The 21,841-nt window shown below is 43.4% G+C and overlaps 1 protein-coding gene across 3 annotated transcripts in view; it reads left to right on the top strand.

Annotated features, from left to right (window-relative positions):
* Nucleotides 1-806: 806 nt before the first annotated feature.
* runx2b (RUNX family transcription factor 2b) overlaps nucleotides 807-21,841 on the top strand; it is a 42,783-nt gene continuing 21,748 nt past the window's right edge. For 2 of the 3 annotated variants that reach the window (XM_044048412.1, XM_044048410.1), the window contains exons 1-4: nucleotides 807-1,493; nucleotides 1,708-1,831; nucleotides 18,779-19,041; nucleotides 20,432-20,588. In XM_044048412.1, the coding sequence (XP_043904347.1) occupies nucleotides 1,774-1,831; nucleotides 18,779-19,041; nucleotides 20,432-20,588 (478 nt within the window). In that variant the 5' untranslated portion in view covers nucleotides 807-1,493; nucleotides 1,708-1,773. Of the gene's footprint in view, nucleotides 1,494-1,707; nucleotides 1,832-17,494; nucleotides 17,633-18,778; nucleotides 19,042-20,431; nucleotides 20,589-21,841 lie in introns of those variants that run through there. The other variant, XM_044048411.1, reaches the window with a different exon arrangement.

Genomic DNA, 21,841 nt, shown 5'->3' with positions numbered 1-21,841 from the left:
CAGGTGAAATAGTAATAGCTTTATACAATAGTAATAGATTTATGCAAGTTACTGATTCAGAGTCAGTTTCTGGCAACAACACGACTGCTCTTCATCATCAACTTCATCATGCTTTCCCTCTGACTGGTATCAAGATGATACCAATCAAATGTATGTACTTGAATATTTGTGAGCCCGTGTAACTACAGCTGCAATCCTCACTGTCTTCTCCTTCTTCTTCGGTGCTAATCTGCCTCTGGATCTGCTGCAGCACAGACCTGTGATCACTGATCAAAGACGAGGCGTGACATTGTGCTGGGACTTAAAGCCGTGCACCCACAGGGCAAGCGTGGGAATCGTTGTTTTTGTGAGTGTGTGTGAAGTGTGATGATTCATCATTATTGTGTGTTGTCTTGCCGGGGTGTCTGCTCAACGGTGTGTGATTCCCCGTGCGAGATCGTGAGGAGGCGTCTTTTCTTTTCTTTTTTTTCCACCGAGGCAACAGGTGACCTTGATTTACGGTCTCCTGCAGGAATCTCCCACACAGATGAGAAACATTTCGAGCGTGGTACGAGCTTACATGCATACATGCACAAGCACAGACAAGGTAATAACACTATACTGTCTGTGACACAACAGGTTAAAGGGTGTGAGACGACAGACAGGGAACACGTTCAGGCTGCAAAAGGTGACAGCGACTCTCTAGAGACACCCTTCTGTAAATAAGCTGCTTTCACACCACCTCCGCTGTCTCTTCACACTCACGCACACACACACATAAACACACACACACCGCTCTGTCTCTCTTCCCCCATTCTCTCTGCTGCACACATTCATACACATGTACACACCCAGTCTCACACCGCCAGCCAGCCAGCCACTCGTTCCTCACTCACACCCTCAAATCTTACCAAGCTCGGCTCTCCCTGCTCAGAGGCAGACAGAAGCAGCACAGCAGCCTGTTATAGGAGTTGAGGGAAGGAGCAGCAGAGTCAGAGAGACAGCCATTGACAGAGGAAAAGGGAGGGGGATGAAAGAGTGAAGAGAGAGCGCTGTTGCCCATATGCTGAGGAGGCATGGGCGGTTGAACAAGCTGCCCCCACTGAAGCCTCCTGACTCATGGGAGCGTCAGACCCTGATCCCCCAGAGAGCTTGGAAACGCTGCCGATCCACGCGCAACAGAGAAGGAGGGGAGCCAGAGAGAGAAAAAAAAAATCCACAGAGACGAGAGGAGACGGAAGAAAGCCACAGCGGTAGGCTGTCCCACTCAACTGCTGAGCCGTGATGACGTCAGCGGGCATGTGACCCAGGCTCTCCAGTGACGGCACATGGAGGGCAGGAAAGAGACGAGTTTTAAAGCTGGTGCCTTTTGGGTTGTGTGAGGGCTCTGCTCGCCTCCCAAACAACCACAGAACCACAGACGTGCGGCTCGGGGTTGGTGTTTGAGGGCGACCTGGAGTGTAAATGGTTAATCGTCGCAGGCCAGCACCAGTCACAAGGACGGCGCTAAGCGAGTAAGTACGTTCCAACCACACTCGCCAAGCAAGCAAGTCCGACACCATCTGATCTATCCACAAAGGCGATATTTGCCTCTGCACATTTTTTTTCTCTATAAAACCAGACCTGGTTGTTACTTGTGGTCATCCAAATAGTTGATATGTAAAAGCATGTCTTGTGGATGGCTTTTCCATTTTTTTCTTCATGACATGCTTCGTGCTCTTGGTTTAGGACGTGTCAAGGGTCACGGAAACCACAGAGGAACAAAAGTGGGGCTTGCTGCAACCAGAGGCAGCTATGGCATCTAACAGCCTTTTCAGCACAGTGACACCATGTCAACAAAACTTCTTCTGGGGTGAGTACTGCTTCACTGGACTCTGCTGGGTCTGGATTTGGGTTAAGGGCTTGGGTCATGGGGAGGACTTGGGGTCAGGCGTTGAGGTCTGCATAGAGGGTTGAGTATTTGTGGGTAAGGTTGTTGGATCTGATTGAAGGATTTTGGGTCCACATGAGTGAAGGGGAACGAAGACCCATGCTCTCAGGGTCCCGGCTTTTGTGGTAGAGGAAAGACCCAGCTACCATCACAGTTTTTTGTGGTGCACAAACACCCTCTCCCTCCGCATTTAGATATTCCGGTATTTACTCAATGTAATGTTTATAAATATTTCTGAAAGAGGGAGATGACATGTTTGTGCAAAATACCCTTAGATTTACAAAGCAGTGCCATTGCAGAACCAAAAACAAAAGCACGGATGATATTTTTGACAAACGTAAACAGACGTTGCACAAGAGGGTTTACAGTTGAGCATTGAAACAAGATGTGGGGATTACTGTATCGTGTGTGTTGGGTGTCTCTGTAATGTGTAGGGAAGACATATTGATTAGTTTGCCAAGAAAGGTCTGTAATGGCTTCCTGAAATTGTGTAGTCGTACTGCTGTCATTAATTAATCAGCATCAATTTCCGCAGCCTCCGGGGAGCTTTTACTCAACAGACATAAATTTGAACAAGAAGTTGCTCCATGTCAACTTCCATAACGTGAATTTAGAATTCAGGCACTGTAGTAATTAATTTGAACTCGTAACCCCCCCACATTATCCCTATTTACTGCTTTCTGCAAATTACTTAACTAAGAAAGAATAATATTTTTTTCTGATCTGTATATGCATGCATCAAAAATTCATCTGAAGCACATTTTCTTTCAATTGAAAATCTTCATATTACACAAGAATTACACAAGTATGCTGCTCAAATGATTCATTCTTAATATTTATTTATACCTAATTTGCTCAGTCTTAAATTCAATTCAAGGAAGCAAGTCAAAAAAAATTCAAGTGGCATTCATCAACTTCAGATTTTTAATTACCCTTGAAGACTGATTTGCAAACCTTGGGACGCAGGTTTTTTTGTTTTCTTTTCTTTTTACTGTCCCAGCTTCTTCACACTGTCTAATTTAATGAGTTAAATCAATGATGTTTCAAGTTTGCCAGAATAGTCAAATTGAAACAAACATTTTCATCGCAGTGCGACACAAGAAATAGGCTGGGTTCAGTAGACCTCCACCCCTCCTTCTCTCCCCCCTCTGTCTCTCTTCCTTCGCTCCGGTCCACAGACTCCCACTTCACTGTCCAATTCAGATTTATAAAAGATGTTTTTAAGAAGTCACTCCGTGGTCAGACACAGCTGTGCTGGGCTCCTGCTCCACACAGAAGCAGGGTGGCTCTTAATGCGCTCTGAAAGCTGGGAGAGAGTGAGCGTCTTCTACCAATCACCACCACCTATTACCATGTTAACCCCCTGACCCCTCGCTGTGTCTCCGGGGTCGGAGCGCAGGAGAGGACAGGAACAGCGCAGCAGGAAATTGAAAGCATATACTGTAGTAGTGGCAGAGAGAGAGAGAGAGGAGCAGATGTGTGCACATGTTCAGGTGGAAAGGCATTAGAGGGGGATAATCACTGATCAATTCTCCTATTAAATATTGTTGATTGATCGTGAGGTGCGGCCCACTGATGCTGCCCCCGCTCGTGTAATAAATCTGTCAGTGTAAACCACAAAAAGTCCCCTCAACTCCGTAATGCGATTTTGCAAGACCTCCAGCGCTTTCTGTTGAATTTCTAATTTAAAATAAATAAATGTAGCGTGCTGCACTGCGTGAAGACGAGTAGAAATTAGAAATAAAATTGTCATTTATTTGATCAGACAAACAGGGGTGTGAATTTCAGAAGCTGAGTTTGAGTGGTCATTAAAGTAAAATATTGTAACACAGACTTTTAATTACATCGTTTACTCTAAAAAACCATGAGACACTTTTTATACAATATTTCCTAATGTTTGTTCTGGATCTGTTTGTCTGGCATCGGCTAGTTAAGTGAGGACACGGGTTACAAAATATTGTTTTGTTAGTTAGTTACATACACATTACTCAATTGCCTTCTGAAGGACATTTTTAATTTAGGGCTGAGTGCACATTACCAACGATGAGCTGACTTGAGGGAGCGGGCAAATATTCCAAAGGGCTCTCATTAAAATTTGCCTTGGCATTTACATCAAGCAATTTTCATTTAACTACCTCAAATCCATTTTTGTAACTGCTCATACTGGCACATCAGCTGTGGAGAGAGAAATAATCTCCAACATGTGTGGCACCCACTCAACCACCATGGCTCTCTGGGGAACTTTTAAGTGCCTCTTTTCTCTATTACAAACTTAATTACATATAGACAATTAAGTCATGGGAGCAATTATCGTTCAGTAAAGTTGTGTAGTAGTAGAGTAAAAAAAAAAAAGTGCTTACACAGACGGACCCGAATCAACACGATCAAAAGGATAGCGGGTTGATGTGGGTAAATATCTAGAAACCCGGGGCGGAAAACTTTCCCCAAAGAAAATCTCCGATAATTTGCAGGGAAACCGTATATGTATTTGAGAAAGGCAGCTTCTGTTGCATAAGTGTTGCCTTAGATCTAACCACAGGCCTGCTTCTTGGAGACATCTTAAAAGTCAACCAGACATCCTCCCCTTCTCCCCCCACAGCCAGGAGAGAGACGTGAAGCCCACTCATCAATAGGTAATTTGAAAAAGCCAGGGGGGGGGAAAAAATCGTAGCGCTTCACTGGCTGCTACTGTGCTGAGAAGACTCTTCCCTTAACTCCGGGCTCAAAGGAACTCTATTTAGCGATGCTTAATTGTACCTCTGAGGCAAACATGTTATTTAATCCCAGCAGGGTCGTACTGATGGAGTAAAATGGCGCTGTGTGTTTTTGCGAGCCGCACCAGCTATTAGGACTTATTAGTGCACATAATTCCTTGGAGTAATCAGGGAGGCACAGAGTGTTAATATGATCAGTGTTTAATCAAAGATAGATTAATTGCTCTGTATTTTCACTCAAAGTGTGGTGAGAGTGAACGGTGGGTTGATTATGGCTCTAAATAGGCTGGAGGTAGCTATTAAGGTCTAAATGAGAGTGTCGTGAGAGACAACTAGAACCTGTGAGTTTAACGACCTGAAATACGTTTTCCCACTGCTGAGGATGTGAAAGTTGTGTAGAAAGTTACGTGAGGTTTTTTTTTGTGCACTTTTTGAAGCGTTATATATCAAAGATGGGGATTAAACTATCCCATCAGTAATGTGGCATTGTTCAGAGATTTAACCCTGACTGACTGCTTTTTATTATTATTTTAATCTAGTATCAACTGGCAAACCTCATTGCCTCTCTACGACTGACAATATCTGCTTCTGCTTCCAAATGAAGCCGCGAGGACTTATTGAAACATGCCAGGAGAGACTGACTCCTGTGATACGGAGACTGCAACAACAAACGCAGAGTTGAGTGTAAATACTCACTGACACTGTGTATTATCGCTGGCTTTATCCTCATATTCAGTAGCTGTGGGGCTAATTACATTGTTATGAAAAGGCAACCTGCCAGCTGACTGTGCTTACTCTAGGTTTCTGCCTGTATAAAGTGTTGATAAAACACTCAAATACAATCTTCTCAGGAGAGCAATAAAACCTATTTGTGCCTTTTGACCAAACTTTTTCTCTAAATGCAAATGTCTGATGGCGTTGCCGTGTTTTTTTGGGGTCCGAGTAAAATAAGTGCATTCTTCTTAGCTCTTCAAACTCGTGCCTTGCATAGCTGTGATTTTTGAATGCACCATAATTACGAGGTAGCTCAATGCCATTGCAATAGCCAGTGAAGCTTGCTATTTCCACATTTAACGAGATCTTGTGGCCCTTCGTGCATTTCAGTTGCGTCATGCTGTGTGAATTACCGTTATCCGATGTAAGTCCTCGGAGAGGAAGTAACTACCTAACACTTTGAAAATTGAAACAGAAGCCCAGTATTCATATTCATCTTTCACTCCGCTCTCATTGTCGTTTCTCTCTTCCACTCGACTATTCAGATTTGACTTTTATTTAAGTTGGGGCGATGACTTTAAGCAAAGCTGAGACAGCAAACTCAGACCAGGGGGAACGTGGACAGCATTGTTTACCTGTCAAACAGTCAAGGCCGCTTATACCACACTTCCATGTTTCTATAAGGGGGAAATATGGAGTGTTGAGCCTCCTGGATGTTTGCATTCAGGCCTGTAACGATGTGAGTGAGAGCGCGGCCACAGCATCTGCACAAGGCCTTACCTGTTCTGTCCCTTGATGGAGAAAAGGGAAGGTTTTTCCCCTTGTTAGTTTAATCTTAGAGGAATGCAGTATCCCTTCTGACTTAGGCAGGGACTCCTGAGTATATAAACCGACTTAGCAGCAGGTCATGAAAAGAGCAGCGCGTGTTAGCCGCATTTCTGAAGCAAAACTGATCATTTATACGACGATAATAACACATAACGTGTCTCAGAGCATCTAAACATGGAATGTTTGGAATCGTGCTTCATTTTCAAGGAGACAGTAAAATGGGATGAGTAAAGGTGCCTCACAAAGAGTTACTCACAGCTCCGGCTGTGATCAATAGCTTGGCAGCAGATCAGTGGCGCTGCCTGCGCAGATGAGTACACCTTGTTACAACGTGTCTGCAGACGTTGGTATCAGTGCTCACTTTCTCTGAAGTTGTAATCACTCATCAGTCAGCGCACATTTAAAACAAAAAAACAAAAAAAACAACACTTGTGTTGGAACTTTGTATTTTTAAATGGCAGTTTGGTATTCGACTATATAATGGAAAGGTGACAGTGAGATTTGCAGTTACTACTATGCAAACGCAATTACAGTACTGTGTGTGTGTGTGTGTGTTAAAGGTGTCTGTGACAAAAAGATCTGTCTGCTTGATTTATGCTCTCACTCAAACAGGCACCTGGAACCAATCCCCCCCTCCTCCTGCTGCGTCCGTCCCATGTGCACTGCGTGTGTATCTGTGTACGTATGCATTCCATACACATCGCCCTCAGAGGCGCTGAGGGTGGGTGTTGAGCAGGAGGTGCAGATGGGATTGGGGGACTCTGAGCGGAAGAAAAGAAAGGTGTGTGCAGAGGAGGGAACAATAGGGTGGACGTGCACTGAAGGGTATGGGGTGTCATTAATAACACGCAGGCCCCATCTCCTAATTTGCTCAAATTACCTGCCCACACAGTGGGCCCCCTGCCAGCACTGAGGTGTGAACACAACAGATCAAATACACCTGAAAATCAAAGTGCCCACCCACTTGAGACTACGCCCACTCAAGCCTTTTATGGTGGTCTGACAAGTTTGGAAGCCTGCGAGCATGTGTGGAAGAAAGAGGCTGCGCGTTTACTCTTTCATGTGAGCGCGAGGAATAGAATGTTAGAAAATGAGAGAGCGCAAAGAAACACTGTACGCGAGAAAAAGGGTAAAGTGCAAGTGAAAAAGAGGAAGAGATATGATACAGAAGGTAGGATCGGTTTGCGCGCGTGACGCATCCAGTGATCGCAACACAAGACTGACTCCGGCAAGCCACCTCCCATATGGCACCGCGGGGGTGGCCCTTTACCTTCATCTGCACTCCTCTTTCCTCTTCTTCCCTTCCCTTCTGCCTTCTCCTTCCCTTTTTGTCCTCCCTTCATCCTTCCCAACCCACCCACGCTTTCAGGAAAAGGGTGATGACAAATGTGACGAGGCGGCAATGCTTTGGTCACAGCAATAATCAAAGTCTCCGGGGCAGTACCACCTGCGTCACACACGCACATGCATGTATACAGTGCACATACAACTGAAATTAAATATGCCCCAGAGGTACAAAGGGGGCCAGCAGAGTGTGTGTGTAGGTGTGTGCAGGGGGTTGCTAGTCTTTGAACTTTGAATAGTGTGTGTAGCTGGTATTGACAAGTCTCTGGGGAGCTTGAAATGGTAGCTCTCATTTATAAAGTGGCCTCGAGAGAGAGAGAGAGAGAGAGGGGGGGACAGAAAGAAAGAAAGAAGAAAAGATGCAGAAAATTGGCATTAAGAACAAAAAAAATTGAAGTTATGTCATACATCTTCACTTTAACCCCACACTTAGCATGAATGGGCAGCATGTAAACAGTTATAACCTGCTCATATGTATACACGACCAGACAAGAGGAGACCATCTGTGAATATATGGACTACTTACAACAATTATAATCTGGTTAAACTGAAGTTGAGGAAGTACCACAAAGCCATTAAACTATGCACAGAGGATTAAGATTAGTTTGTTTACCTTAGAAATAACTAAATATTTTATTCTAATAAGGAGTAATAGGTGTTGACAAGTACATAAAAATACTTAAAAATGTCTTTATATGTGCATGTACATCTCAACCTCTACGTTAAATCCCACTCATTGGTTTATATAGTTTAAACAAAGGGTTAATATAAAGTTATACCTGCTATACTTTTTATATTTGCCTGCTTGTGCTGTTTTTAGAAAAACAGACAAATACTTCAGTATTGAAAATGTACAAAAAAAAAGAGAAAACGCCAGCATTACATTTGAGTTAGTTTTAAAGCTCACTCCTGTGTCTGTGTGACACACATCGTTTGAGAAGTTGTCGCCCTTGCGTTTTATGTTCGTCCCCAAAAATGTTCCAGTTTCCACACACACACACACACACACACACTGAGTTGAGTTGAGTTACACTGCTCTGACAGTGAGCGCTGCGTTGATCAAAGTCTACACATATACATAGTGTCTGATCGTCAGCGGAGCAGGCTTCCAGGCTGGAGCTGAATCCTGTCACTCATCCAGACAGCTGCCCCCTTACAGTCATCTGTAGTTCATTGTGTTGTCGCAGTCAAAAGTTTTCTGTCAACTGTTGCGCTCTTCATTCTATTTTCTATTGTTTTTCCCCAAAGGAAATAGGTCTCTCTCTCTCTCTCTCTCTCTTCCTCTTTTCTCTCTTGTCTGCCTTTTTGGATGGGGACCAATAACAGGCCTTTTCCGCTTCACATCTCCTGATGCTGAATGAGCAAAGGAGGATCCCAGAGGAGCAGGAATATTTTATTAGAGTCATTTTGAAATTTCCTCTCCTCCTCCTCTGTCTTTCTTCCTCTTTCATGGTGGAATTTTAGGATGCTGCAACAATTCTGTGTGTGTGTGTGTGTGTGTGAAGAAAAACAGCTCACGCAGAGCAGAGGCAATTCAAAGTTACAGCTAAATGACAGGCTGCGAGCTCTGGTCTTTTGAATTGCATTGTTTTCTTCTAATTCCTGCTTGGGAGGAGAACTGGTGAAGAAAGAAAAAAAAACTCAGTTGGGACGGAAAGCGTGCAGTTTAGTCTCGGGAGAATTACACTTGGCACAAACAAAATTTTTTTGCTGACAAACACAAATGTTAGGGTGTCTCTGTGAAGTTTCTGTTTTTTTATTTATGACAAAGCTACCATTTCAGCATCGGAAGAGCGGTGTGTTTATATTATAGGCTTGATTTGCTGTTGTTTAAAGATGCATGAGCATAATAAAAGAGCGAGGATTCTTTTTTTTTGCACCGCTTCCTTAAAAAGCTAATTAGACTGTGCACGTGCTTAATGATAGAAATGTGTCATGGAAACGGTACAAAATGTCAAATATACACAGTGCATTACTGACGTGATTACACCTACACATACATTATATAGTCATACGCACTCATACACACTCGACCAGACAGATGCACACACCCTTTTCCTAGCGGGCGCTGCAGATGCAGCAGAAACAGTAGAGTTGGTCTCTCTGGTAAACAAACAGTGAGAGGCTGCTGGGAGTCTTCACCGGGCCTCCAAATTATAGTCTGGTTAACCAAAGTCTGAGAGCCAGCTCCTTTACTGCTGCACACACACATTCGCATATGTACTGTACGTACACACCCACATCACATGCATAGGCGCACATATGCACATGACCTGTGCACATTAAAGCTGCTATAGAGGCGCAGTTAAAAAGCACATATACAATCAGCTCCTAATGGGACCTTGTCTGCACTGCAGTTGAGCAAAGGGTAAAAGATTTTATAGACAGAAGAGAGAGAGACTGCGAGGGAAGCACACCCCGAGGGCCCATCATAAATATTACCCAATCATCAGGCTCACAGTGTGAGGTGATTACTGATGAAAAAGAATGCCTCGCGATGTAAACACAAGTTTAATGTTTATAGCTTTTAACCCATGTGTACCTGTTTTATGATTGGAAGCTTTTCCAGAAGAAGTGTGATGTTCAGTGGCTCGTCCAGAGGTCAGATTCTCTCTTCATTTGCAGAAAAGAAGCTAATTAGTCCAAGTATTTTTTAACATTAGTTCAGTGAGAGGGAGGTTGGATTGTTTAGAGCTTTTTTAATTGCCTGTAAATGAGTTCTGCAACTACTGGGAACAGTTTCCAGTCTCCTGGGGGACACCAGAACATATTAGAGTGATCTATGGTGCCATAAAACCCAGTTAAAACATTTAAGATGATCAGTTCTCGTGAAATTATTTGCTATAAATCTCGTGCTTCCAGAGTGACACTATATTCCAGGCGGACAATTTAATTGTCAGCTCGAGACCACATCCCAACAACCCTGTTGCCAGAGAGGAGTTTTTTTATGTGTATGACGTTCAAATTCTCTACTTTGCTATAATGCAACACCACAGATTAGATTGTATTTGAGGGACAGTGTTTCACAACAGAATTGATGTTCCCCATGGGACCCAGCACGAGGAGCCTTCCCGACTGGTTAAGAGGCGCTGTCAAGCTGGCGTCATCCAGGTCTCGGCTAGGGACTGAGAGTACACAGTATGAAACAGTCCTCTCCTGTCCTGGAATAACCAGCAAATAGTGAGTGTGTGGAAAATGCAGGGTCATAGGTGTGTAATCATTTATCTTTATGTTTGTATATTGTCCTCTAAATGTCCATGTTTTTTTCCATTAAAGCGTCTTCCTAAGATGACTGGAAGTGATTTTGTCTGTGGATATCTTAGGCTGGAACCTATGAAAGTGAGCTCCATCCATCCATCTCTTTTCTCTCCTCTACACCCCCACATTGTTGTGACTCATTTCTGACCAGTAGCCTTGTAGGCACTATGTAATTATAGGCTTCAGGCAAAAGGTTTTAGGCAAAGGGCCATCGCTGAGTGAGCTGCATCAGCCATGACACGCTCTGAACTTAATTCTTTAACTCTTTCATGACACCGTGCATCAGCTGCTACATGTGAAGCCTCTCAGAAGTTTCTTGAGGCCATTTTGACATCTGAATGGTTTGGAATTCAGTCTAGTGTGTATACGGCTCCAGGTTGTAGAGTTCAGTCTCAGTGTCTTGGAGCGCGACCAGCGAGAGATCAGAAAAAAAGAAGAACAGAGCAAGGTCCAAACACTCGGAAGTGGAGTGCTGTTTCTTGAAGCACGCCCAGTTCTGTGGCTTCTTGCGATGCCTGCCCAGCACTGTTTTTTTTATTTCCTGTTTATCTGATTGGCTGTTGTCTCAGTGCTGGACATATTCACTTGACTTACTGACTGACTGACTGACAGTATTGATGTTGATTACTCCCCAGAAACGGAGACATAACGAAAAATTTGTTTTCACTTGCAGTTAAAACCATTCAGGATACCCATTCCACGCTGACGGCCAAGAAAAGCACATACTGTAGTATATTTAATACATTTAAATGCTCCACGTAAAAAAAAAATGTATATGGTATATTTCCAGGCGTGGGTTTACTCTGTCTTTGGTTAAATGTTTATGTCTGTGTGCAATTGAGCATCCATGACAGACTTTTTTTTCCCTCCATCTGGCTCTCTTCTACAGCCCCTCACATTGATTTGGACCGAGTGCACCTGGGCATTCCTCCACCCCTGTCTCCATGCATGATACACAAACATACGCTATATTCTCGTCCTTCTTCCTCCGTCCATTCCCTCGCTGTCCTTCCTTACCTTCTTTCAGTCTCAAAACAGGAGCGGTTGAAACGGTTAAGTGACAGCCGATAGCCCCCCTGTGAGTGCTAGTCTGGGCCACTGCCTCTCGCTGTGTAGTCACACTATCTATTTCGCCTGAGCCTCCTTACCTCACATAAATCATCCTCAATCGCACTGCACGGACAGGCAGAACAGAGAGAAATCTCCCTCTATAAATCTGGTATTAGTTTTACCTCGCATAATGAACACAGGGCTTAACGGTCCTGGATACATGAGAACAGCATGTCTTGCAGATGTACTATAAATATTTTGATACTAGCCGGCTAGTTTGCAGAGGGGAAGTAGACCAGTGAAATACACAGAGGAAGGGAAAAGTGTAAAGTGGAATGTTGGCCTAGCCCGAGTGTCTGTATTGTCTTTAGCACCTACAGAGGGTCTCAGTCCAAGAAAAACGCTCTTTACAGGGTTCCTGTTCCCAGCCGTGGTGCGGTACCACTCCTGGATACGCTGCGTTTCCTTCAAACCAATCCTTCAAACTAGTCTCCAAGGAGGAGAGTTCTTTGTTTGATTAATGGCATGATCGGAGCTGATTGAGTGATAGATGTTTTGGAGAGAAAAGCAGCACGCCTTAGGGACACTCGGGGACCAAGTCTGGGAAAAGCTGCTCAGGGGACACCGTGATTGGTGGAACACTTGAATTAAAGTGAAGGACTAAAAGAAGCACAGCTAATGACACAAAAGCTGCGTAGAGTGGGGCGGCCACATATGTCTGACAGCATAGAGATTTTGTTGCTTCAGGGTAAAAAAAAAAGTAAAATACTGTAATATACACACAGTTGCATACAAAAGTGGAAAAACCAAACTCCCCCCTTTTGGCACTTTTCTGGCCTTAGCCCCGGGCACTGTCACCCTCCCTCATCAAAGAGCCACCACACACACAAACCTACAAATACGTTTCTTATGCATGTACACTTTTAGCGCTTTGACAGCAGGTGGTGTGTGACACATCAACATCTGAAGGTTCCCTGGCAGGCACAGAAAGCGTTCTCAGCTCTTTGCCCCACTCGCTCAGATCTATCATTGGTACTCTTTAATGGCAGCCTTCGTCACATATTACTGCTTTATTTTCTCCTCTCCTTCTCCCAGCCCACAGAAGTTCCTTTTTGTTCCTATTTTTAAGTACAAGTGATCTCAATTAGGGACCTCCATGAAGGCAGTAGGCGGCAGACAGTCAGAGCAATAAGAGCAGAGAGGAAATTGTCTTTATACCCCTCCTCCCTCACTCCCTCACTCCCTCACTACCCTTCTGCCACAAGCAGTGAGCAGCCGCCCCCTCTGCGTCTCCATCTTTTTCCATTCCGCTCACTGCTGTTTGAATAAAAGCGTGAAATATCAGACAAGCGCTTTCTGCGTTTCTCTATTTTGCAATTTAAATGTGTTAAACTCTATAGTAACAGCCGCTCTGAGATCCAGAGTCAAAAAGTCTGAACACAAAACTTGGACGAGACTCAGTGAAAATGGTTGCTCTGGGACACACACACACACACACACACACACACACACACCACAGGACGTGCCGTCCTCATCCTAAAAGTTCAGAGTGATGTCACGGGCTCAGTGACAAACGGTCATTAAGGGCTTAGCTGTGATCTGGGATCAGTGCATGAATGTGAGTCGGTGAGGTTGTGTCGATGAGGTCACGAGGAGTAAAGTTTCTGCCTGTCGTCATCCTTTACTGGCTCGTCGGTTCACTAATTGATATGCCTACGTTGGCCGCCCGCATCAACCAGAGTCTATAAGCAACTGACCGGTAGGCTACATTTGCAGCCGTGTGTCTGTTCTCTTGATATATTTGCTCGATTGGCTGGTAGACTGGACGTTTGAAGGCTTTGCTGCCGAGCCTGGTGGGCTCGCTGATTGGTAAGCTGGCAAGCCGGGTTGGCTGTTGGCCTGCCAAACATGGAAACATCCCGTTAGAGCTGAAAAAGCCTGGGCCTCGTCACAGCCCTCCTCTAGAAAGCTATAATTAAGTGTCTTGAAAAATGCACCACTGTGAAATGGAGCCTTAATCCTTCGTCTTAAGTGGCTGTACTTTTCCTGCTGAGTGATGAGAGTATGTGTTTGTGAAGAAGACAAGAGTCGTATGAAGAGACAGCGGTGTTTCTCACCAGTGTTTTCCTTATTTTTCTATAAAAGTTGACGTGCGCTCAGTTTGTGCGTGAGCCCGTGCGCTTGGGTGTGTCCTGCTTAAATTGTTGCATTAGGGTGTTGTACTTTTATTGCATCAAAACCCATTTAATCTTTACAGATGAGTTGCTAATACTGAATATAAACAGGCCTCTAAGTGTGTGTTTTTGTCAACATCAAAGTGCAGCAGATGTGAAAAAGTTGACAAAGAAAGATTATAGACTGATTGTGTGCGTGTGTGTGCTCATATTAGCGGTTCACACAGTTTCTGTCATTCCAAGTGGGAATGAGAACAGAAACTTTTATTGCACGCTTGATATCTCGACAGGAAAATTAGTCAGAGCGTCAGCTGAGTTCGCCTTTTATTGAAAACAAATAATTGAAACTGAGAGGCAGAAATACAATATTACCATAAATCATAAAATGCACATCATGCTCAATGTGGTATATTGTGGTTCCTCACTGTTAGTGACTTCTCCTACTGTGCAATGACTCCAAGCCAGTGTAACACAGTAGATGAATAGTACCAGAGCCGAGAGAGACGATCCAGCTGTGCACCAGGCAAGCAGCAGCCACAGTGAATGAGCAGCTTTACCCAAGATTCATTACCACATCATATTAAGCCTGTTAATACTGAACAGAATCAGTTAAATGTCCTAAAATTATAATACTGAGTAAAATTCACGGCATTGAATTTTATTTTAAAGTTGATCTGTGTGGTATTCTCTGCCTAAACTGTGAATTCAGGCACATTAGCGCCTTCTCCACCGTTACCCCTCACATCTATGGGAAACCAGAAGGTGGGTTTTAAAGTCAGAGGTCACCCCCCACACCTCTGGGTGACATCGAGCCAGATCACAGACCTTGTTGTATGAACGCGGGCTATATCCTGGAGGGAGCTGGAAGGCAGATGGTCGGTGTACAGTGGGAAGGCAAAGCGGAGTCAGATCGGACAAACAAAACACTTTTTTTTTTGACGAGTCAGTTTTGTCAAAACTACGTTGGGTGGGGCTGATGTTTCGGAGCCTTGGATAGGACAGGGGAAAAAAATCCAGAGGTTCTTCCTGCTGCGGTGTGTGATAGGACAATTACATGGTGAAAAGTTGGACAGAGAAGTGTGACTGAGGATATGAAATTTCCATCTTTTAGTCAGTCAAACGTGCCCGCATTTAAAATAATTAGGCTCACTAACTTGATTGTACGAACGTGACTCCACGTTAGGTATTATTATTTCATCCCTAACGTTTCCTAAATTAGATGTCACTACAACATTAAGCATGTTTTCCACATTACTGCAAATGTATTCAGTGCTGAAAAAAAGAAGAGAGAGAGAGAGAGAGAGAAATGATATTATCGGAGCTGAAACTTAACCCTGCTGGAATAACTGGCTTCACGGTTCTTGCAAGGCCATGTTTATCACTATTACAGATTTAATTACTACTATTCACATGTATTCATCCATGAGTTGTTAGTTGATCTTTGAGAATGTTGGACAATGTGAACCATATTTCTGGTGTTTGGGGCACATGGAGGGGAAGTGTAACTCAATCACTCTTTTTTTTTTTCTCCCCCCCCTCCTCCCTGTCCATATGACAAGGTGCCAGATGCGTGTCAGTGCTTTCAGACTTTATATGTATGTGTATATATATATATGTAGATATATATATATCCCTCCCACATCCTTACACACACACATACAGTATATGCTAACAGACATGTATGAATGTGCACACCCTCATACATACAGAGTTGTGAAACATAAGAAGTGGAGGTATTCCATATGCTCTGGCTCGACTCAACCTCTTTTTGTCGACACAGAAATCTAGTCTCAAAATGTATGAAGCTACGAGTCGAGGTAAAGAATTTAAAATAAGACGCAAAAGCCGTGTCAGGATCTCAACAACAAGGCAGCTGTGCCTCCCAGTAGTCCCTTTTATTTCTGAGTCAGGCCCCACAGTATCAAAGGCCTTTGTCTTAAAGCGTCTACCATAAAAGCCTGTTTAAGAGCAATGGAAAAGGAACACAGAGTAGCAATACACATGTTGCTGTGTGATGTGGCACTCAGAAACACTCATCGGGAAACTGATGGATAATCAGGATGGAGGGTGGAGTGCGTGATGGGAGTTGTGCTCAGATACTGGAGTCTCTCGGAGCTCACAGAGGGTAGATGATGCCCTCTACAGTAGACAGTGGAGGGGCAGGAGAAGCAGGCCCACAGTCTCACTGACTGCCCCTCTGAGGATTAGACGTTTTAGCACTTGGTTCAAAGCATTCAGTATTTTTCATTATTTTATTATTAATATAATTTTTAATTCAAGATTGAAACTTACCATTGCCATTTATGCTTTTTAAAAAAAAAAAAACCCAAAACAATTTCAACCAAACTTGCAGACAATTAAAATAAAATAAAAGCCCTGCATTTGAAATGCAAATTCTACTTGTGTTTAGAAATTAAAATGAGTCATAAAATGATGCCACACATGGATAATCTACTGTGGTATTTATTTATTTTTAGATTTATTGATTTGCCACACTATTTTTGAATTTAGTTTGACGTTCCTGTGCTGCAAGCTCATCCGTCACTCACAGAGCTGTAAACACGTACACTAACGAACAAACAACAACAAAACAAACTAACAAAAAAAACAATGCTTTTCTTGCTTAAACAGCTGATAATCTATAAATATGCTTAATGATACAAGATATAACACATTTAAAGGGAAGTAGAAGAAAAACATTTGAGACTGGTCTGCTGAGGCTACTTTCATGGTCATATGTCAAATCATAATTCTTTATATAATTAACAAAGGTCCCCCACATGTTCCCTCATACCTGTTTTTCTTTATACCATAAACAATCTATGTTAATATTTATTGGTTGGATTTACTGGATTATTGGTGCATATTAAAGGTGACAGGAACATTGTATTGCTGGTGATGCATTTTATTTCAACACTGGGATGTTCAATACAAAATAATGCTTTATATTTCTATTTCAAGTCTATATTTGCTTTGTTTTTTATAAATCATGTAAGTAAAGGAGGTTCAAAAAACAATGCATTTATTTCCTTCAGGACTTGACAGTACAATAAAATAAACAACAATAAATTCGAACACCCATGTTGAAGTTAAGTAAATGCATGACCTGACTAAATGTGCTTTAGTTACATCCTGCTGCCTTTTGAAATATGCGCATTAAAAGTCGTGCGTAATTGCGCACGTTCGAAAGGACCCAGATGGTCACCATGGTCATCTGGCGCCGTTACATCTATTCCACATGCCGTTCATTTGTAGCACTGTGATCGTTTGTATGATAAACGGAGTTTTACATACTCGCAGAAAGCAGTGGGTTAACAATAAACTGCGCGGTGGGCGGACGAGGATGCCTTTAAGTAGAATACCTGTACACCTGCACAACAGCTCTCCCCTGCGACCGGGTGAAACTCTACTCCTGCGCCTCTACCTGACAGACTCGCCGCTCTCTGACTCACTCACTCCTACCTTATGGAGTGAGTGTGACTCACTTCTCTGCCGTGCTCGGCTCTCTGAACGCTCCTGTGAGCCGCGTGCTGTCGGGATATGGTGGTAACACAACACGCACTGGTTTGTGTGCGCTGACTGGAAATGACCACTTCTAGCGCGCGGGGATGGTGATGGTCCGGGAGAGCGGTAACATGTCGGTATGTACAGCGCTGTGCGTGTGTGTGTGTGTGTTGTGTGTGTGCGCGCGCGTAATGACGGAGATTAAAAAAATGGGTTGAAACGTTTTCCCTCATGTGTGTAATGAAGGTGTGGAGACCTGTCCGCTCGTCTATATAGGCGTGATAGATTATGGCGGAGGGAATGGATCTGACTCCAGACACCACGTGTTGGAGTCGCATCAGTGCAGTAATTGCTGTGCGCTCGAGCTATATAAACCACAAAAAGCCTGAGCACGGGAAACCCCGGCCTCCAAACACTAACCACATTTACGGCTACAAAATCGGGATTCGTTTTTCCGCCTCCTTCATCTCAACGGCGATTATTTTTTTCACCCCTGATTCGTCAACTTTTTTTAACCCTATAAACAAAGACCCTGCGGCTCCGCACTGAGACGATACAGAAAAATAAGAACGATTTCCTGCCGTCGCATGGTTTTAAATAGCTGAAATGTATTGTCAAAGTTTATCCATTTGACTTTGAGAACGTTTTGTGCGCGCGTGTGTGTATGTGTGTGTGAATGAGAGAGTGTGTGTGTGTGTGTGTGTACATAGCCTGCGGGCTTTCAGCGAGTCTTTCAGTTTGGCACAAAGACGCACCTGGAGCAGCGCTTTGACTTTTCACTCAAGGAAGAGAGACAAAAACTTTTTTTTGAGCATCTGGGTCGGCTGTTCTTTTTTAAACCTGCCTCTTTTTGTAACTCTATAGCCTATTACGCGCTTGGACATGTATTTGATGTTATTTATATTCACACTGAGCAACTACGCCTGCGTTATGGCGCACGGACGCTTCCTCTGAGAAGTTTGAGGAAAAAAAAAAGAACTTGTAATTTATACATCATCAAGTTTTCAAGGATTGTTTTCCTTTTCGGAGAAGTGTATTATATGTCTTTTGAAGGCGCCCACTAAAGTTTGTAGTGGAAAGGGTTTTGAGACGCGGTGTTCGCTCACCAAGTCCCATTTTCCATTGGCAGACGCGCTGAGGTTCAGCAAACAGCGGCGCACACACTCCGAGTTTCTGCTTTGAGTGCGCACGAGAGAGAGACAGACAAGAAAGAAAAAGGGGAGCTGCAGAGACTTTAGTGCCTTTTCTGATAATCCACGCTGTTGTGATGCGAATTCCCGTAGATCCCAGCGCCAGTCGGAGGTTCAGTCCGCCGTCCAATAGCCTCCAGCCGGTCCCAGGGAAGATGAACGATGTGAGCTCCCCAGCCGGGCAGCCGGACGCGGCGGCGACGGTGCCAAGACTGCGCCCCCACGAAAACCGCAGCATGGCCGAGATCATCGCCGACCACCCGGCCGAGCTGGTCCGGACCGACAGCCCCAACTTTCTGTGCTCGGTGCTGCCCTCCCACTGGCGGTGCAACAAGACGCTGCCTGTCGCCTTCAAGGTGAGTCCCGACTCCGTTGTCTGAGGCTAAATTTAAAGGGTAAACTGTAGTAGGATTTAATCAAAGATATTTGTGTTTAAAAACAAAAAACAAAAAGTGTAACTATTCTAATTTCTTTTCTATTCTAATTTGATTCCATTTGATTTTCAAGTTGTTAAAATGTCCTCAATCAAGGTTTTTCTCTCAATGACGTTTTTCTGTCTGCTTTTATTGCAAATGCTGAATAGTGAATTTGTGATTTAGGAGCTTTTATTCTGAAAATTAAATAAATAAATAAAAACAGGAAAGATTAAGCTGCTTAAAATAGCACCCGGAAATATTTTGACTAAATGCTTCTATTTGTAAAAGAAGAAAATCACTTGCTTGTGTGGTTTTCTTTTCACATGTTGTGTGCATAATAACCTACATTTAATTTACTGTCAATAATCTTGACTATTCATTTATTATGGCACTAATATGAAGTAATATTAAAGCTGTCTTTGTAATGATAATTAACCACCACTTTCTGAATCAGGCAATTATTCTGCATAATTGTTTATGCCAGAATTGTTAAAAACAAATATTTTACGATATATCCACACATACATTTTTAATGCTTAAACTAAATTATTATAATTACCCATTACATGTTGACTTTTACTGAACATTTACTGAGAAGAAAATCAGAGACAAAGAATGATGTGTCTTAAGATGCAGTAAAGAGTAATTGTTTATATATTTTAGGCCTCTGTGGGCTGTTATGATAGGAAAGGCCCTTATTAATTACATGACAGATATTTTTTAAAGGACGGATCAAAGACACACCACAGTGGAAATTTGTAGCTGTAGCACTGGCTCCAAATCAAATGTGACACTTTTGAGAATATATGTGTTATTTAACCATTCTCATCGGCGAGGCTCTGTAATTATTGCTGCTCAGGCCTGCTCAGGCTCTTTAATCTGCATCCAGGCGTCTAAATGATAACACAAGGCTTTGCTGCTTTTGTTTTTAACACAAGCATCTGAGGAGTGATTCACATATAATCACATTTATTATGGTATCAAACTGCGTCGGCAGAGTGAAATTGAATCCGTTTTATCAACCTGATTTTGTGAGGCATGGTGTGATGTAAAACAAGTCTGTCACATTAGCTGAGATGAAACTGAGTATGAAGCTAATGTTTGGTTTCACTCAGCTTTTGGCTCTTAACTGACACAACTGTGTTATTAAATCCCTCTTTTTTCTAATTGTCATTGAACATGAACAAAGGGACACACTCATACAACTAAGCAGAAGATGATTACTGTGCATACTGCGGATAATAAGGTTGTATTTGAGCTGTCTTGGGCCACAGAACAGGAGTGTATCATGCTAAATTTCTACCCTTCCTCGTTCCTGCCCTCCTGACAGGTGGTTGCTCTAGGAGACATCCCTGATGGGACTGTAGTCACAGTGATGGCGGGGAACGATGAGAACTACTCTGCCGAGCTGCGGAATGCCTCAGGTGTGATGAAGAACCAGGTAGCGCGTTTCAACGACCTCCGCTTCGTGGGCCGCAGTGGCCGAGGTGAGGCCTGAAACACTCCTCACTCGTCTGCACACTATACTATTCGTCAGTAGGAGCTATTAGATTCAGTGGTGTGGATTAGTGGTCACATTCCCTACGTGGCAACCACATAATGATCTCTCTAAGTACGGGCTCAAATCCCACCGCCCGTCTCCTAAAGTCTGAGTGGTGAATCATATTTCTGCCACTCTTCTTACTTTAAAATAAGGATCCACTTTTTTTATTTCTTATCCAAGATGAGTCAGAAAAGCTTTGTATAAACCGTCGTGTCTTACCCGGTATCTTTAGTTAAATAAAGATTGAACTCGTCAGGCCAGTATCAGCTGCACATGTTGCTGTGATAACAAGGCTTTTATTCATCCTTCTATAAAATGTTCACCTGGCGTGACCCAGGCCAGGCTTATAAACATGTTGGGTGGTGCTGCAGCCCTTCAGCTAATCACCCTCTGCACATATCCTGAGGCTCCTCAGCACAGCAGAGGCACACTTCTCTTTACTCAAATGGCATTCCCTGAATATTTGGCATCATTAAAGCGGCTCATTGCATTGTTAACCGTCTTGTTACTAAATCTTTTTCTTTTTTTTTTATGATTTGTAATTGCAGCAGAGAGAACACACTTTCACTCTCTTTTTCACCTTTTCCCCCAACTTTCTAGAAATATTCCCATCGATTCGTTTTTTTTTCTCCAGGTCTCATAGAACGCCGTCACCTACGACAAGTCAGTGGTGATTAGAGCTGTCAGCAGCTTAGCTTAGCATCTCCACTGTAGCCGTCAATAAAGCAACAAGTGCTGGCAGTCAGGAGGGATGGTGGCGGCTGAGACAAAAGACAGTAGGCCTGGTGGCTGGATGTGTTGCCACGGAGACCTTGCGTGTGTCCCTTTGCAGTGACACAGAATCTAGTCACAGGAAGTGACAAATGAGCCGGGGCAGATCAAACTACAAGGTGTCTGAAATGAATACCCGCCAGTGACAGAGATAAGTACAAGCAGCGTGAGCTGATAGGATGTTAGATAGCTAAAAGTTGTGCATAAAAAGGTGGGGAGAGCAAACATAGATGGACGTGACAGGCCTGAAATAGCCACCATATGATGACAGCATGGATGGATAGAACAGATAACAAAGAGAAATCTGATACTGTTGATATCATCATTAGACTTAATAGTGTGTTAGTGTACAGGCCTGCTTGACACCAAGCTTAAATTAGATCGTGGAGAGCAGATGACAGTAGCAATGATGGCAGGGGGCACAGG

Source organism: Solea senegalensis, linkage group LG17 (genome assembly GCF_019176455.1).
Source record: "Solea senegalensis isolate Sse05_10M linkage group LG17, IFAPA_SoseM_1, whole genome shotgun sequence".
NCBI classification, from domain to species: Eukaryota; Metazoa; Chordata; class Actinopteri; order Pleuronectiformes; family Soleidae; genus Solea; species Solea senegalensis.
The sequence above is the reverse complement of the archived record's forward strand: the minus strand, read 5'-3'. Positions and strand labels throughout refer to the sequence as shown.